Source organism: Eublepharis macularius, chromosome 5 (genome assembly GCF_028583425.1).
Source record: "Eublepharis macularius isolate TG4126 chromosome 5, MPM_Emac_v1.0, whole genome shotgun sequence".
NCBI classification, from domain to species: domain Eukaryota; kingdom Metazoa; phylum Chordata; class Lepidosauria; order Squamata; family Eublepharidae; genus Eublepharis; species Eublepharis macularius.
The window spans coordinates 20,170,019-20,182,058 of record NC_072794.1 but is presented as its reverse complement, the minus strand read 5'-3'; the positions used below and the strand labels follow the sequence as shown (position 1 = coordinate 20,182,058).

General features: G+C 47.3%; 1 protein-coding gene across 1 annotated transcript; it reads left to right on the top strand.

Annotated features, from left to right (window-relative positions):
- Positions 1 to 1,058: 1,058 nt before the first annotated feature.
- On the top strand, positions 1,059 to 10,805 carry LOC129331430 (cocaine- and amphetamine-regulated transcript protein-like). The gene is made up of 3 exons (XM_054981980.1): positions 1,059 to 1,190; positions 8,774 to 8,857; positions 10,698 to 10,805. The coding sequence occupies exons 1-3, from the start codon at positions 1,059 to 1,061 to the stop codon at positions 10,803 to 10,805; spliced, it is 324 nt and encodes a 107-aa protein (XP_054837955.1).
- Positions 10,806 to 12,040: the final 1,235 nt, after the last annotated feature.

Genomic DNA, 12,040 nt, shown 5'->3' with positions numbered 1-12,040 from the left:
ACTTTTGATAATCAAAACTCCCTTTGGCAGATATGGTATCTGACGAAGAGAGCTTTGGCTTACAAAAGCTTACATAATAGAAATCTTGGTCTTTAAAGTGCTACTGGACTCAAGCTTTCCTGAGGACATCGAATTGAGAAGTTTTATACTGAAATCTCCCGTCGAAGTTTTGTAAAGAATGTCAGTCAGTCTGTGCTGTAGTGGTGACTGCATTTATTTTGTGCACGCTTAATAACTGTGGTGTGATTTTGTGGGCTGGACAGCTTACTTTCCACTCTGCTCCTATATGTCTGCCCATCAAGGACATGCTTTACGCACCGGATACAGTGGGCTCCATTGTACAAAAGTTTTTGCCACAAAAAAACTGTTAGTTTTTTTTTTTTTACAGTACCATGAGATCCTTCCTTGATTTTTTTTCTGGTAGCAGACATAACCGGGCTACCCCCTCTGTAATGAGATACAAATTGGAGATCAGGGTGGTGGGTGGTAGATTAACCTCAATACCCCCCATCCTATTTGTCTGTGGACTTTTAGCTTTAATTTCTGCCGAAGGATATTTGCTTTAGAATATTGGGTCACCCGACTTCTCCAGCAGTGACGCCAGAAACAGATGCAATCCAATTAAGGCTATTTTCAAAATGTCCTTGGGGAGGAGGAAAGTGGGAGCCAAGAATCATAAATTCTCACTGTGGGAAATAGATATTTGCCTGTTTTGCTCCTTGTCAATACAGACTTTGAAAAATTCATTACAAATCTAAGGGGAGGGTTATCCCACGAGGCAGAAGCAAGGTGACATAAATAATGACCGGATGATCTTCTGGGACTACAACGAGGACCCCCTCCCCTTTCTCCCAATCGCCCACCCTTCACGCCAACTGGCATAACTAAAATTGTGACTGCACACACAGGGGCACAGTTTTTTCCACCAATCAGGTTGCCAAAGAGGTGCAAAGCACTAAGGGCAAACTGATATAAAGTCCCTGACACCCTCGCCCTTCACAGGAATCCTGAGCTGCGGGACCAAGTTTGCTCTCCTCTCTGACTTGAAGTTCAGCACCATGGCTAGCTCCAGGCTTTCTATTCTCTGCATTGGGTGCTCCATCCTCTTACTCTTGGGGGCTTGCGAGGAATCCACAGAGATCCGAGGTGTGGGCGATGCAGCTGATGAAAGCCAGGAGGAAAAAGAAATGGTAAACGGGGAGGGGAGGAACAGAAGGGAAGCTTCTTGTGCCAAAATTCCTGTGTTGCCATTCGATGCTTGTTTTGCAAGATATCTTTGAGTGTATCTGTTTTAAATTTTTGTTTAGAAACCTGTATACAAGGCCTGGTTTGGGGTTTTTTTTGCAGTGCATAGTGATTTTCTTTCCTAATACCTACAATAAATATCTAATAATATATCTATAATAAAGCTGAATGCAGAACATTTTGGTTCTACTCTATTCTGGAATGTTAGCCACCATCTCTAAGGCGTCCTGTGCTGGAGGACCAACCTCTCAACTGAGATGCGGGACTGTGCAATGCCATTTTTTTTGCTGAGGGGAAATAGGAGACTGTGTAGAATCATGGTGAACTAGACGTTGTGGAGACTCTGGATCAGATCTCATAAGCAATGGTCACGTCAGGTCGTTTCCTCTCAGCTTGGTGATAGAGGGTGCCCTCAAATCATAGCTGACTTATGGTGACCCCTGGCAGGGTTTCCATGGCAAGAGACTAACAGAGGTGGTTTGCCATTGCCTGCCTCTGCAACCCTGGTCTTCGTTGGAGGCCTCCCATCCAATTACTAACCAAGGCCGACCCTGCTTAGCTTCTGAGATTTGACAAGATCAGGCTCACCTGGGCTATTCAGGGCAGGGTTCCCCTCAGTTTAAATGACTTGAAAATGTTGTTGTGAGGAAAAAGATAGAGAACTCCTATCTGGTACTTTTAGCTTCTTATTTATATTTCAATTTATATACCGCCCATCCCAGGGGCTCTGGGCGGTGAACAGTTTAAAATCGATAAAAACAAAAAACAACAATACTAAAATCAATATACTAAACAATAATAAAATAAATTAACCAAGTGCAATGGTGGGGAGAACCCTCCCCCACCCCAAAGGTGGGAGGCCGACATGGCACTGCTCCCTTCAACCACTGAACACCTGGCGGAACAGTTCTGTCTTACAGGCCCAGCAGAACGATAATATGTCCTGCTGGGCCTGGGTCTCCATTGACAGAGCGTTCCACCAGGCTGGGGTCAGGACTGAAAAGGCCCTGGCCCTGGTTGAAGCGAGGCGGGCTTCCTTAGGGCCGGGGACCACCAGTAAACATTTATCCGCTGATCGAAGCGGTCTCCAGGGAACGTACAGGGAGAGGCGGTCCTGAAGATATGCCAGTCCCAACCCGCTCAGGGCTTTAAAGGTAAGAACCAACACCTTGAACCTGATTTGGAATTAAACCAGAAGCCAGTGCAGCTGGCGCAGGACAGGTGTGATATGTGACTGGTAAGATATACCAGTCAGGACCCGCACTGCCGCATTCTGGACCAATTGTAGTTTCCAGATCAGGCCCAAGGGTAGCCCAGAGTAGAGTGAGTTACAGTACTCTAGCCTGGAGGTGACCCTTGCATGGGTCACTGTAGCCAGGTCCTGGGGCGTCAGGTAGGGGGCAAGTTGCCTGATCTGACAAAGATGGAAAAATGCAGACTTGGCAACTGCTGTGACCTGGGCCTCCGTTGATAGGGAGGCATCCAGGAGCACACCCAGACTCTTCACCACTGGCAAAGTTGCCAGTGGTGTCCCATCCAGGGCAGGGAGCTGGATCCCAACATCTGGCAGCCCCCGTCCCAGCTGCAGGACCTCCGTCTTCACTGGGTTAAATTTCAGCCTGCTCTGTTTCAAACATGCCATCACAGCCTCCAGAGCTCTGGCCAGATTGTCTGGGGCCGTGTCTGGCTAGCCGTCCATCAACAGAAAAAGCTGGGTGTCATCTGCGTATTGATGACAGCCCAGCCCAAACCTCCGCACCAACTGGGTGAGGGGGTGCATGTAGATGTTAAATAACATTGGGGAGAGTATCGCCCCTTGGAGAACCCCACACACCAAAGGGTGACGGGGCGATAGATCTCCCCCGAGCGCCACCGTCTGTCCCCGACCCTGGAGAAAGGAGACCAGCCACTGTAAGGCTGTCCCCCTAATCCCCACATCGGCAAGGTGGCTGGCCAACAAATCATAGTCAACCGTGTCAAACACTGCTGTGAGATCGACACAAGCAGCGCTGACCCGCCTCGATCCAGATGCCTGTGAAGGTCATCTGTTAGGGCAACCAAGGCCGTCTCCATCCCATGGCCAGGACGGGAGCCAGACTGGAATGGATCCAGGACTAGAGCATCATTCAGGAATTCCTGCAGTTGTACTGCCACCGCCCGCTCAATCACCTTGCCCAGGAATGGGAGGTTCGACACTGGGCGGTAACTGGATGGGTCGGTGGGATCCAAAGATGGTTTTTTCAGGAGGGGCCGCACTACCGCCTCCTTTAACGCTCCTGGAAAAACCCCAGAGCTCAGTGAGATGTTAACAATGGCCTCCAAATGGTCCCGTAGCCCCTCCGAGCTGGCCTTCACCAGCCAGGATGGGCAGAGGTCCAGAGGACAGGTGGTTGGCCTCATCCCCTGCAGGATCCTGTCAACATCGTCCCGGGAGAGCAGCCTGAAATGATCTAATACGGACCCAGAAGATGGCCAAGGGGTCTCCAGTTTCCTTACTGTATCAACAGTGGGCGGCAGGCCATGGCGAAGGGACAGGATTTTGCCCGCAAAATAGCTCGCAAAAGCCTCGCAGCCAATAGTTGAATTAAGAATTTGGTGGTCTCCCTGAGAGAGGGAGACCAAGGACCGAACTGTTCGAAATAATTGAGCTGGGCGTGAGCTAGCGGACGCAATGGAAGTAGCAAAGAAATCCCTCTTTGCTGCTCTCACTGCCACCTCATAGGCTTTCATAAACGTCCTATAAGATGTTCTTGCCTCTTCATCGTGCCCCCGCCTCCACACTCGCTCTAGTCGTCTCAGAGACTGCTTCATCTGGCGAAACTCCTCGGTGAACCAAGGAGCTACCCGTTTGCAGGCTTGGAGAGGACGGCAGGGGGCAATAACGTCGATGGCTTCGGAAAGTCGGCCATGCCAATCATCCACCACCTCATCTAACGTATTGCCAGGGGGCATCGGATCCCGCAGAGCCGCCTGGAAACCAATTGGATCCATAAGTCTCCGCGGGCGAGCGTAAATCCGCTCACCGCCCACCCGGGAAAGGAGTGGCATGCTCAGACGAGCCTTCAGAACAAAGTGATCCGACCATGGCACTGCATCATAGGCATTCTTGGGGAAGATGGGCCATAAGGCTTTATGTGGCTTTCATTTCAGCATCCTGTTCAAGCCATCTTATTCTCCCAGTGCAGATTATTTAGGAAAACAGGGAGAATATAAGCGCAAATAGGAGAATTCAAGAAGGCCTCAGAACAAGCCAGGCTGCTGCCCCCCAAACTAGGTAGAAGAGCTTGGGTAAGCTACTTTCTCTCAGCCCTTTCCCCCATCTTCGAAATGGGGATAATAGCACCAGCCTGTTATGCAGGGCTGATGTAAATTATTATAACAAGATAATGTAATGGTAACATGCTAAACACTGGAATACTATTTAAATGGTAAATGTTATCAGTTGATTTGTAGCTTGGCAGTTTTCTCTAATTTTTGCCTGATTTTTTTGGCTGTTTTTAAACTTTGAAAGCTTAAAAACAGTAATTGCCTTGGAAAAAATTGCTTGACAAAATGCTCCGTGTACTATTTAGCTACTCTGACTGGAATAGCCCAGAAAAGCCAGATCTTATCAGATCTTGGAAGCTAAGCAGGGTCAACCTTGGTTAAGAATTGGATGGGAGACCTCCAACAAAGACTAGGGTCGCAGAGTCAGGCAACGGCAAGCCACCTCTGTTAGTCTTTTGCCATGAAAACTTCACCAGGGGTTGCCATAAGTCAGCTATGACTTGACAGAACTCTCCACCACCACAGTCTAGCTACTTTAAATCACGTCTGTTTCAATGGAAGAAATATTAACCTGTGGCTCATTTTCATTTCTACGTAAACAGGGGTTTTCTTTGGCTACATCACAGCCAGGCCAGTTTAAGTTCTTGGCCAATAATTTATTACTTGACTGTGGCTTGAGGCTCTTCTGCCTTCCCCTTTTCTGCTGAACAATCTGCACTGGTTACTCATCTGTTTCCAGGCACAGTTCAAAGTGCTGGTTCTTACCTTTAGGCCCCCTAAATGGCTTGGGGCCAGGTACCCGAAGGACTGTCTCCTCCCATACTATCCAGTCCACCAGTTAAGATTTGCCCTTTCAAGCCCTACTCTCTGTGACACGGCCTTCAGCGGTGATGCAGGTGGTGACTGGAGACAGGGTATTTTCTGTGGTGGCACCTTGTCTTTGGAACACCCTATGCTTTGAGCCTCGCCTGCCACCTACTTTACTTTCTTTTAGGTGCCAGGCTCAAACTTGTTTTTATCCAGGCTTTTAATTAGAAGTTTATCTTACCAGCTTTTTAATGGTCTGCTCTGTTTTATGTAGAAGAAAGGGGGGCCACACCAAGGCAAAATGAAGATGAAGAGAGAATTGGTGCAGAAGAAAAAGAATCTTTAATAATTGTACCACCCCTACGCACTTCATGTGCAGCTTTGTCAGGGGGCATCTTTCAAATTCTTTCTACAGTAGAAAAAAGCAAGAGTCCAGCAACATCTATAAGACTAACAAAAGTTAAGGTAGGGTATGAGCTTTCGTGAGTCACAGCTCACTGCTTCAGATCAAAGAAGTGAGCTGTGTCTCACAAAAGATCCTACCCTACCACAAATTTTGTTAGTCTTACAGGTGCTGCTGGACTCTTGCTCTTTTCTATTGCTACAGACTAATATGGCTACCCATCAAATTCTTTTTAGTTCCTAAAAACTAAAAAAGAATTTGGAAGATTCCCCCTGACAAAGCTGCATGCGAAACATGTAGGAGTTGTACAATTATTAGATTCTTTTTCTTCTGCACCAGTTCTCACTTCATCTTTGTTCTGCTCTGTAGCTTTATGCCGCTTGTAGTTTTTTTAGTGGCTTGTGTTTTATATCGTGGTTTTAATTATAAGCTGCCTCAAGCAGGACTCTGAAGAGGTGGCATCAAAATATTCTAAATAAATTTGTAATAGTAGGTGCTGTTCCCTGCCTTGCTACTATAAGACCATATTTCAGCACCAAAGGGTCAGACAGTTGAGCTATAATCACAACTCCTGTACATTTACCAAGTGTACGCAACTGTTGAGTTAAATGCAGCCGAACACTGTTGTGTGCTGCAAACAAACTGCTGCACAGTAGACAATTTTAAATTACAATTCTTCAACACTGAACTAGGTACATTCAGTGGAAAAACTGAAGAAATAAATCAGTGTGCAGAAACCTCGGCTATATTGTTCTTTTGTCACTAAGACTTGAGGGCACAATTCACCAACGTGTTCTCATACAAAAGCCAATTTCTAATTGGAGAATCTAATTTCCTTTATAGTACCTAGGTTTTTCTTCTGTAAAATGTTTGATCCTTCTCAATTGTGCATAATATCTGTCTTTAAAAAAGATTACTTTGCTCGTTTAGAGATGACAAAGCTGTTATTTATTGGACTTTGATTAGATTCTCACTACCACCACCCTGCAAAAACGTCAGGCTTTTGAACGTTTTATGAACCGTTCACGGGGGCCTTTTAGAGCCCAGCCTTTCCAACATGGGCAATTTTTGCCAGCTCTGGCCCCATACCACTTCGGGTTTTCTTCCGAACTCCACACACTTAACTCCCCCTTCAGATTTCAATGCCATGTTTTCAAGGGTTCTCTCTGAATTTGCTGTCTGGACTTATTCCCCAATGTTTTTCTCAGTGCAGTTTTGGGTCAGCTTTTTCAACTATGCAGAATTTTTCATTTGGGTTTTCCCCTCCACTCTCTGTTTTGCCCTCCTGCCTCCCTCCCAAGGAAGCTTCTCCCCAATGGGTCTCTCCATTCTTCTTTCAGCTCCTCACTCCCTTCCCCTTATCCCCCTTCCTTCCCAAGACATACTCTTTTTTTGAAGAAAACTGAATGATAATATTGTAATGTTGTTGTTACCAGGGCTTTTTTTCAGGGAAAAGAGGCAGTGGAACTCAGTGGGCTGCCCTCAGAGAAAATGGTCACATGGCTGGTGGCCCCGCCCCATAATCTCCAGACAGAGGGGAGTTTAGATTGCCCTCTGTGCTGCTGGCAGTGCGGAAGGCAATCTATACTCCCCTCTGTCTGGAGATCAGGGGGCGGGGCCACCAGCCATGTGACCATTTTCAAGAGGTTCCGGAACTCCATTCCACCACGTTCCAGCGGAAAAAAAGACCTGGTTGTTACTGCATTGTGTTAGTTTGCCCCACAGGTACCGGACTCTAAATCATAAACAAAGATGTCTACAAACAAAGATGGCTGTTGTGTATCGGGGACATTTGTTTAAAGCCAAGCTTAGTGATGTCATAATCATATAACGGCAGGGTTACTTTGTGTTGTGGTTACATGGATCTCTTTTCTCTCTCTGCTTTTTGGGTCAGAAGTTCTGTGTTTGGCATTACTCTGTACCAACACAACACACATGCCATGTTGGGTTTTCCTTTTGCATTCACTTATCTTTTGTTTTTGCCCCCACTGTTAACGCCTTAGTGCTGTATGCCTCTGGTTGTCATGATGCAACTGGGCATACGTGAAAATAAAACAAAAAGGTGGAGGTGATACAATGGCACTGGTGACACCAGCAGTGACACCAACAATGACGTCTGCCTCTTGCCACATAATCTTTATATCATATCAGTGCAGACAAAAAAAGATGGCACCCACCTTGGAATTAAAAGCAGTGTATGGAAAAGGCCTGTGATAGAGGATAACCCTATGAAACTTTTGCAATAAACACTAAGATCAGGGCTTTTTTTCAGATGGGACGTGGTGGAACAGAGTTCCAGAACCTCTTAAAAATGGTCACATGGCCAGTGGCCCCACCCCCTGGTCTTCAGACAGAGGGGAGTTTAGATTGCCCTCTGCGCTGCTGAGTGGCGTGGAGGGCAATCTAAACTCCCCTCTGTCTGGCGATCAGGGAGCGGGGCCACTGGCCATGTGACCATTTTCGCCGAGGGTGATTTAAACTATAAAAAGCTCCCCCCTTGTTCCAGCTGACCCAAAGTGACGTCATTGTGCGGTCCTGAGTTCCACCACTGAGTTCCACCACCTCTTTTCCCAGAAAAAAAGCCCTGACTAAGATGATTGATTGCACAGAAAAGACACATTGCCAAACGGAAGGCTGCTTAGGCAGAAGGGTTCGGTCACAATTTGATAGCAATAATTGAGATTAGGAAACTGACATGAAGAAACATGAAGGCGATTCGGGCATGCACATGCAGAGCAGACGGAATGCCTAACTGAGCATGGGCAGTATCTTGTTGGTCATTCTGAGTCCGAGAAGAACTTTGCAGGGGAAATGATGCTCGATTCATAATGCAGGCAACTGTTAGGAGCAGGGCCCGTTTCTATACTTAACGGCCCAAATTCATAATTACCTAAAATAAGAGCGGGTCCCTGCTGCTGTTCTTGCCATACCTGTGGTCACCACATCGGGGCACATCCCATCGTCTTGTGTCTGCCTTCCAGCCTATTCTCTGTGTGCTTGACAGACACCAATAGTTTGCTGTCTCTAAGTGTGCTCCCATTTGAGTTGCAGATCGAAGAGTTGCAAGAGATCTTGGAGAAGCTGAGGAGCGGCCAGCTGCCACCCATCGAGAAGAAGTTAGGGTGGGTGCCTTCGGTAAGCAGCTTGTGGAGGGACAGGGACCCACTTTAACTTTCAGTGAAGCATTTGTATCTACTCTCTGACCACTCCAGGCCTTGGAGTCTTGACGACCGCACCTCACAACCTATTAAATCCAGAGGAGTCATTTAAAAAAAAAAAAAATCAATAGAATTATTGATTTTATTAAATAAACAGCAAAACCCAATGCATGTTTACTCAGAATTCTCACCTAGTTTAGGTTTTTTCCCCCCTCTAAGGACCTCCAAGGAAGACCAGGGTTGCAGAGGCAGGCAATGTCAAACCACCTGTAAGTCTCTTGCCATTAAAACCCCGCTAGGGGTCACCATAAGTCAGCTGTGGCTTGAGGGCACTCTTCACCACCCCATGCAAACACAGGGTTGTAATTTAAAATACACTGAGCCACACTATCTGGACAGGCAATGATGGGGTGGGAGGAAATATATTTAGCAAGTCAGCTCCAAAAGGGACAGCAATTCCTAAGGCAAAGGTATCAGACAGCCAGAACAGGTAATCCGTGTCCCCTCCTAGAATTTCCAGGGGAAAGGCGATGGTGGTGGGAACGCCTCTGGCATGGAGCGGTTAGATCTGTCTCCCTTACACAAAGTCACTCACTCTATTTCCCTTCATACCTTTGTAAAATGAGGGGGAACAAGCAGTCAATGCACCTGTGTCCCTGCCAGAGTTCAGTTCATCTTTTACCAGCCACTACCAAGGATTTCCTAGATAGGCAAGAACAGACGACGCCACGCTTTTTGAGCCTGTGAGCATCTTTGGAATTGTGACACGGCATGGTGGGGGCGACCACAGCTGCCAGGAGAGGCGGAGCCAATGACAAAATATCAGGGAGTGAAGCCTGGCATCACTCTAATACTAACTCTTCTACAGTTCAGCCAAGCAGCTCTGCTTAACAAAGACGCCTTATAAAACGAACACATTGTTTAAAAACATTTTCTTGCTTACACACAGCTTACCTTCGGTCACGGGGGGCTGTAGTGGCAGCTGCTGACAAGGCAATATCATTTTTTTTGATGCTGCAATGAGGAGCCTGGCTAGGCGAGAGTCCCACCCCAACCTTGCCTGTTTTCAAACACTTGGCAGGTGCCAGGACAGGTGTCAGTGGGTGTCATGGTGCCATGTTCGGGTCCCTTGGACTAGAACCTCACCTTAAAGATTACAAGTTTACTAGAGTTACCACCAGGCCAGAGAAGTGCACGGCCCTTTTGGAGCCTGCTTTGAGATGCTCACAATCCATTCACAAGCCTGCTTCTCAGGGGTCATTTCACAGAAAAAGAGCTGGAGGAACTCATTAGCATAACTCATTAGCATATGCCACACCCCTTGACATCACCAGAAGTGTGTCATTAGCATAACTGATTTGCATATGCCACACCCCCTGACATCACCTATCCTGGCTGTTTTGGACCCAATCCTGGACATTCAGGGCTGAAATTGGGCCCCAAAGGGCTGAAAATGGCCGAAAAGGGGCCCAAAATGGTCAGGATTGGGCCACTGCTGAGTGGGAGAGTGATCTGCCACCCATCAAAGGCCCGATCCAGGCTGTTTTGGCTCCAATCCAGGCTGAAACGGGCCCAAAATGGCCGAAAGTCAGGTGGGCGGGGCCACCTGACATGTGACCTCATTGGGAAACTGCTGGAACTGCATTCCTGCATGTTCCCCCTCAAAATGAGCCCTGCTGCTTCTACTAGACATAAATCATGAGAATCGAGGAAGAAACCTCTCCTCTGGGGACGGATCGCCTATCCAAGGCGCCTGTGAGAAAAAAGAAAGCCTTGCCCCTGTATGAGCCTCTCATTTGGGTTCCTTTCCTTTACAGTGTGATGCAGGTGAACGATGTGCGGTACGAAAAGGGTCTCGCATCGGTAGACTTTGCAACTGTCCCCGCCGAACTTCCTGCAACATGTACATCTTGAAGTGCTTGTGAGGATGCCAGCAAGGGGTGGGTGAGGAGGGGACAGATCCTGGACAGAACCTCTCTGCTCAGCCCCAGGTAAGAAGAAACTTCAGGCTGAAACTGCCTCCAATCCACACAGCCCCAGACCAGTTCCTCTGCTCCAGACTAGCTACATGCTGGGAGTTCTATGGCTAAAGCGCGCAGCTTTTTAAGATCATTCTCATGCACATGGAACCCCTCCCCCCCAAAAAACCTGGTTGTTAAAAAACCAGAACTTCTAATCTGTAGCTGGTTCAGCCTCAAGGCCTTAGAGAATGTCCTGCCGCCAAATGGAAAGTTCCAAGAGCCCCGTATGGGTAATATATAATTTTAATAAAATTCAACTTATATACACCCTTCAGGACAACTTAACGCCCACTCAAGAATGGTTTACAAAGTGTGTTATTATGATCCTCATGACAATCACCCTGGGAGGTGGGTGGGGATGAGAGAGCTCTGAGAGATCTGTTACTGATCCAAGGTCACCCAGCTGGCCTCAAGTGGAGGAGTGGGACTCAAACCTGGCTCTCCAGATTAGAGTCCTGCCGTTCTTAACCATGACACTAAACTGTGTACAGAGACAATCCTGCAGAGGGCAGCAAGCTCTAGTAAGACAGGAATAGAGGGGGAAGCACTTTCTAATAAGAGCTTTTTCTTCTTGTCTGTCTTCACAATGCTACTTTCAGGATAATCTCCTTTTTTCCTCAGAACTCTCTAGAATGCTATCAACTAGCAAGGCAGCTAGATTTATTTCTTCTCTTTCCTATCCAGCTTGTTGCTGTTAGAGAGTGCGGTCAAGTCATAGTTGACTGCATAGTAACCCCTGACTTCCTTGAAGATCTCCTATCAAATTACTAACCGAGGCTGATCCTCCTTAGTTTCCAAGGTCTGATGAGACTGGGGTTAGCTGGCCAGGTTAGGATATCCAGTTTGTTCCATAAATAAAGTTACTCTTAATCAGTCCAGTGTCCTCCTGATTGCTGCATAGGCACTCTTGCCAACAGTATGAACACCTGATTTGCTAGGGACGCAGAGTCTGCGGTAACCCAAAGCAGCCAAAACTTTAGTGTAGGGAAAGAGAGGGTGACTAAGGGTTGCGAGCTCTGGGTAGGGAAATTCCTGGAGAATTTGGAGCTGGAGAGGGTGGAGTTTGAGGCGAGAAGGTGCCTCAGTGGGGTATAACGCCATAGAGTTCACCTTCCAAAGTAGCCATTTTCTCCAGGTGG

Excerpts from the sequence above, each read along its gene's own strand:
- LOC129331430 (XM_054981980.1), top strand. The coding sequence starts at position 1,059 with ATGGCTAGCTCCAGGCTTTCTATTCTCTGCATTGGGTGCTCCATCCTC. Across the intron at positions 1,191-8,773 it reads GCCAGGAGGAAAAAGAAATG|ATCGAAGAGTTGCAAGAGAT; the intron begins GTAAACGGGGAG and ends TTTGAGTTGCAG. Across the intron at positions 8,858-10,697 it reads AGTTAGGGTGGGTGCCTTCG|TGTGATGCAGGTGAACGATG; the intron begins GTAAGCAGCTTG and ends TTTCCTTTACAG.